The 5,804-nt window shown below is 36.8% G+C and overlaps 1 protein-coding gene across 1 annotated transcript; it reads right to left on the reverse strand.

Annotated features, from left to right (window-relative positions):
* Positions 1-449: 449 nt before the first annotated feature.
* Positions 450-2,357, reverse strand: LOC114652775 (coiled-coil domain-containing protein 96-like). The gene has a single exon (XM_028803092.2). It carries the CDS (start codon positions 1,836-1,838, stop codon positions 450-452), a length of 1,389 nt encoding a protein of 462 aa, XP_028658925.1. The 5' UTR covers positions 1,839-2,357.
* Positions 2,358-5,804: the final 3,447 nt, after the last annotated feature.

A 5,804-nucleotide genomic window follows, 5' to 3' on the forward strand; every position in this document is an offset into this window, starting at 1 on the left:
TTAAGACTTGGCACAGGTATGCAAAGTTGCTCCTCATGTTGGGTTTAGTTAGTAAAATATTGTTTTAGGGACAATTTTTTTCTCCTGAGGTATTTATTTAGTGATCACAACCTACAAATTATTCTAACCTAGGCAATGCATTTGATCCCTGCTAATATTATTTGGCATTAAAAGTGCACTGGAGTGCTGTTGACAATGAAAGCCATTATATCTGAACAGTATGTTTAGCTTTGTGAAAAAGATGTATTGTGCACTGTTCCAAAAATCCATGTACTGTAATGCAATGAAATTCTACATAGTAATAGTTCACCTTCGTATACTGTATAGAGAATCCCCAAACATATTCAGTATGTTTTCACTAATAATTTCTGTTTAGCAAGTTATATATAAACACAGCAGAACATGTTTGGATTCAAAAAAATACAACTGCAATAGATTAGCCCCTTTTATTAAGTGGGCTTGCCTAGTCTATTCTTGACCACTTGACATGTCATTTTAAATTCAGCATATTTTTGTCTTAGTGCATCTAGCTTCTGGCTCAACATCACAGTGTCATCCATTTTATTTTCATAATCATCAAGCAGTACTTTATTTCCAAGGAACTCACACTGCTGTGCCAGCACAATATTGTCCTCCAATAGGTTGTCTCTGATTTTCTTTGTCTTTCTAATCATGGCTTGCTTTTGACTAAGTATGGCTTCCAAGTTAACAAGATGTGTTTTTTTCTTCTCAGTGTTCTTCTCCGTGTGCAGCAGCTTCTCCCTGATGTGTGTAAGATTTGTAATTGTATCGGCGAATTTATTTTGTAATGCAAGAACCTCTGCATTTCGCTTGTCTATTTTCTCACCGTGGGTTAGGCTTTCCTCTTTCAATCGCTCAAAATCAGTTAAGTGTACTCTTTCTCGCACTTCTTCTTTGGATCGAAGTGTGTTGTACAGCTTCTTGTTCTTGTGCTTTATCTTAATATTGTCCAGCCTCACATGGATTATCTCAGTTTCCTTCTGCCGTTCATTAGTTTGAAACTTTTCCACCTCCCTTAGAGCGGCTACTGTACCTAACCTAGTCCTCAGCTCTTCTACCAGGATATTCTTTTTCTTTACTGACAATGCTTTAAACTGATTTTCCACCTTATTTGCTATTTTTTCCTGTTTTGTCCTCAAATTTTCTACTTGTTTTTCAGATCTCTCAAAGGCTTCCTTGTGCAGTTTTTTTAGATTCTCAATGTTGGTGGTGCAAGCAAAGTATTGTTTTTTCAGGTCCAGTGGTATTATTTGTTTCTTATCTTGTGTATCATATGCAGGATAACTGCAGAAGTAGTTTACCAGTTTATTTTGGATTTCACTGTTCATCTGGGTTACCCTCATTTTCTCTTCCATTAGGATTGTGTATCTTTCCAGAAGTTCTTCACGTTCTTTAGTCATTGGTTCTTCTATTTCCTCTATTTCTTCTTCACCAGTAGGGCTCAATATTTTCTCAGGTGGACAACTTTCTATTTGAAGAGTATCATCTTCTGTTTGTTTCACATCTCCAGTCCAATGCTCCTTGTTAACTGTTTTGGGTTCCTCTTCTTCTTCAACAGTCTTACTTATCATTAAGGGAGGCCCCAGGTCTGCAGTTGGTGCCTTTTCTTCAGTTGCATCTGTGACTTCAGAGTGTACTTCATTTTCAGTTACTGTTGGATGCAGATCCAGCTCCTCTGTTGTTTCAGGATTCTCATCAATCAAAGACTGCACCTCTTCATCCACAGGGTTAACAGCAGCAGGAACATTACCAACCTTGTCATCATCAATTTGCTCATCAAGTGCTGTTAGGTCTTCCTGAGTATCTAATTTATCCATTGCTGTCCACTATTATCTGTCTCCAGAAGCAAAATTATAAACCAAGCATTTATTTATTTGTTTAACTTATATTTTATCAATTTATTTCTCTGTTTTTCAGTTTTTCCTATGATTCTGTTTAGAAATAACTTGCTTAGAAGTGGAGGCAACATTGGCTCAGCAATCCAATGAGTATCTTCTGCAGCACATCAAGGCTTTCTATAGAGTGTGCTGATTTGGGGCTTTCTATATGTCCAGCAGGTGTTTAAATAATAGATGGCAGTTAAGAGGAACCAGTAGTACATCTAGAGAATAAGGTACTAAAGTTCATATATCTCATGACAAGAACTTCAAAAAATATTTTATGCAGTATTGTGGACATTGTGGCAATATGTTGAACTTCATACAAACAACAGGTCATTGGTCTAGGTAATGCAAAGATTATGCTAGAATACATCCCAGAAAAAATAAATGGTGAAGCCACATTCTATGCATTTTGATGCCAAGTTTTGCCTTTTCAAACTAGAAGCCGTCACTGTGGTCTCTGAAGTACAGAAGTGTTTTATTTTTTTCAAGGCCCACAGGCAAAAAGTCTCAAGTTGAATAGGAGGATGGGGAACCTGAAATATATACAAAATATAATAATAAAAATGGTTGAGGATGATACCCAAAGAAATAAGAAAAAAGTCAGCTGATATTTACAAATGGTCATCAGAACGGTAAACACTCAACAACTACAATGTGTTACAAATACGATGCTGTACATTTATTATCAAATCTACTTAATCCAGTACTGAGCCTATTCTGCCAGCATGAAGCACAAGGTTGGTACTAACTATGGACGGAGTGCCAGTCCAGCACAGAGCATAATCCACACACACTAGGTTAATTTTACCAGCAAGTCTGGTCAATAGGAGAAAAAATAACCCAAAGAAAACACCACAAAGGAGAGAACTTGCATATTCCATACATTGACTGACACAGATTATAACATGGTATTCTGGAGCTATAACACACTAAACATTGTTTACATTCCCAAAAACTATTTTGATATGTAAATATCTAAAATATACTCTGATTAAAAAATAAACGAAACACTCATTGTTCAGCATTCTTTACTATTTTGATATGTAAATATCTAAAATATACTCTGATTAAAAAATAAACGAAACACTCATTGTTCAGCATTCTTTACTGAAATAACTAAAAGAAATAAGAATAAGAGTAAAAAGTGCAAAAAAAGAAACATGTAAACAATAATAACTGCAAAAAACTGCAGTCATAATGGGGCCTTTTGGTATCTTACATTTTTGTGTCTTGTGGCAAACAGTGCTTGATACAGCTGTCACATAAAGCCAATGAGCCTCTGAATATGCTGTAGTAGGAAGTTGTCTCATTCCTGCTATTTCCTGGCTATTTTCAGGCAGAAACTCATGTCTCTTCATAGTGCAATCCAGGTCAGATTGGATTATGTTGAGGAGAAAAGTCAGGCCAAGAAAGCACCCGAGTACATTTATTAGGATAGTTGTTATGACTGCTGTACTTGGCCGGACACTGTTCTTCTCTAGGGTCAGGGTCAGACGTGTAGGGAATGTGAGCAGAGGACCTCTAGCAGGTCTCCTTGCTCTGACTCTAGCAGCATAAAATCTGCTACTCAATGCATTGTTTCTGATCAGAGTATTGGGTCTGCATTAGGTTTCAGCAACAATACAGGTGATATATCTCAAGTGATCTCTTAAATTGAGTAGTTTACTGGGTTGGTCCTGCTCCAGTGTGTCCAATTGATGGATGACTAGCATCTGGACGGTCACCTGTGCATGTTCAGAATGTTTCCATATCTCACAGAACAAGCTGTAATACTGGTCAGATGGATAAAAAAATGGCAACATTCTCTGAAAGAACACAACCTATACCTATAGCATTCCATAAACAACAATTAAAAGAACAATTTCAAATGAAAATAACTTAACCATCTTACTTTATACCATATATGTACAATGGTCTTTCTTTTAATTGTCAGAATGGATACATCTAAGGCATAAAAGAAGGTGTGTATTATATATAGTAAGCATCATACTTATCAGACTTCTCCAATCTGAACATGGCCACAAGAAGGCTAAGAAGGACGGCACAGCACATCTACTCAGTTCTCATGAGCTCTCAGAAGCTACCAACTAAGAACCTGGCAAAAGGGGGGGGGGGGGGGGATGGGGATTTGGAACACAGCACGAGTTTCCAAACTTGATACCAGCCTCATAAACTAAAGAGAATATTGTACATTCACATTTCTCTGAAGGACATGGCTGAAGGACATGGGTTAAATTTGTGGCTTCTTTGCTATTTATTTATTTATTTGTTTATTTTTTATTTATTATTACTATCATTATTACTAGTGTATTATTAGTGTTGTTGTTGCTTATTTATTATTATGGATATTTTTATTAAGCATTAATCATTAAGATTAATAAATTAACTTTTAACAGACTTTTCCTTCAACTGCCACCTTCTTCCAATGGTCAGCCCCCCCACTTATTGTGGCTTCTCTTTTAACTTTAGAAATGTCAGAAGTATGGGCTTGTCACAGGATGCTTACTGGGCCCAACTCACTACAAGGAATTCCAAGGCAGAGCAAGAACAAATCTGAAGTACAATACGGTATTATACACGGGAGAGCTGCTAATGACATATATGCTCTAAGCTTTTCCAGGTGAGGATGTCTAAAGATTCCAAGCAAGACAGTTATACTATTTAATCATGGTAGGGCCAACATGTTGGATATTGACAAGCACATGCAAGTGAGAATTTCACTGTACCTCCATAGTACTAGGGTGTTGTACCGTGTTAGCCATTATGAATGTAGAGAAAAGCCAAGCAAAATGACACCTTTTATTGGCTAACTAGAAAGATTACAATATGCAAGCTTTCGAGGCAACTCAGGCCCCTTCTTCAGGCAAGATGTAAACATCTTGCCTGAAGAAGGGGCCTGAGTTGCCTCGAAAGCTTGCATATTGTAATCTTTCTAGTTAGCCAATAAAAGGTGTCATTTTGCTTGGCTTTTCTCTACTGTACCTCCATTAATGTGACAATAATTACTTCTTAAGCCCTACATATAAGTCCTGTAAGTTTTTTTTCCTATTTTTTCTAATTCTTGTGTGTGTTTGAAGGGGATAATTGTTGCTGTGTGGTGTAATATTTCAATATTTCTTGATTAAGGAGCAATGTTAGAATATGGAAGCTTTCATGTTTAAGTACAAATGTCAGAAGCTTTTGTGCTCAAATTATACATATTTAAAAAAATACAGGCTGGGTAGTTGTAAACTCATAATGTCTAGTATGCAAACAAAAATTTCTGAAAAATGACCTTGCTGCCTCTAGCACCTTCTTATATAATACGCTAACGTGGCTGTCCGTTTGTCCGGGATTTTAAATCACCTGTAGCTCGCAAACAGTTTGAACTATTCACCTCAAATTTGGTACACATATACTACGTGTTGCCTACTATTCACTTTCGGGGAGATGATTGACTTCCAAGGTTATTCCTCTTTTTATTTTTATTTTATTTTAGTGTAGAATCAACTCTCGGCAGCGGCCAGCAGGGCAGCCGTGTGGCGCATGCGTACGGGCGCCGTTCTCATCCCTACCACCTTCGCTGTCACTTCCCCTTCTTCTTCATATCTTAAATCATTCTTGAGGAAGATTAAAGACTTAAGTGCCAGCTTAAGTGAAAAATTAAGGAAAACATACTAAGTAATTGCAACACAAACACTGACAATCAGTTTTAACGTGAAAAGATGTAACAAATGTAAACGTACAGAGAAAGGGTATGAAAACTATGAATGCTCAAGTCAAGTGTATTCACTGCATGTTATCGTGCAGTGCGCCGTTACTGGTTTGTGTATAATCACAGGTGGTTTGGTATAGTTATGATAGTTTGTGATCAATGATTATTCAGTTTTTTTATTTTTAATTAGCTGGTCTGGTGTTATT

This window comes from Erpetoichthys calabaricus, chromosome 5 (genome assembly GCF_900747795.2).
Source record: "Erpetoichthys calabaricus chromosome 5, fErpCal1.3, whole genome shotgun sequence".
NCBI lineage: Eukaryota > Metazoa > Chordata > Cladistia > Polypteriformes > Polypteridae > Erpetoichthys > Erpetoichthys calabaricus.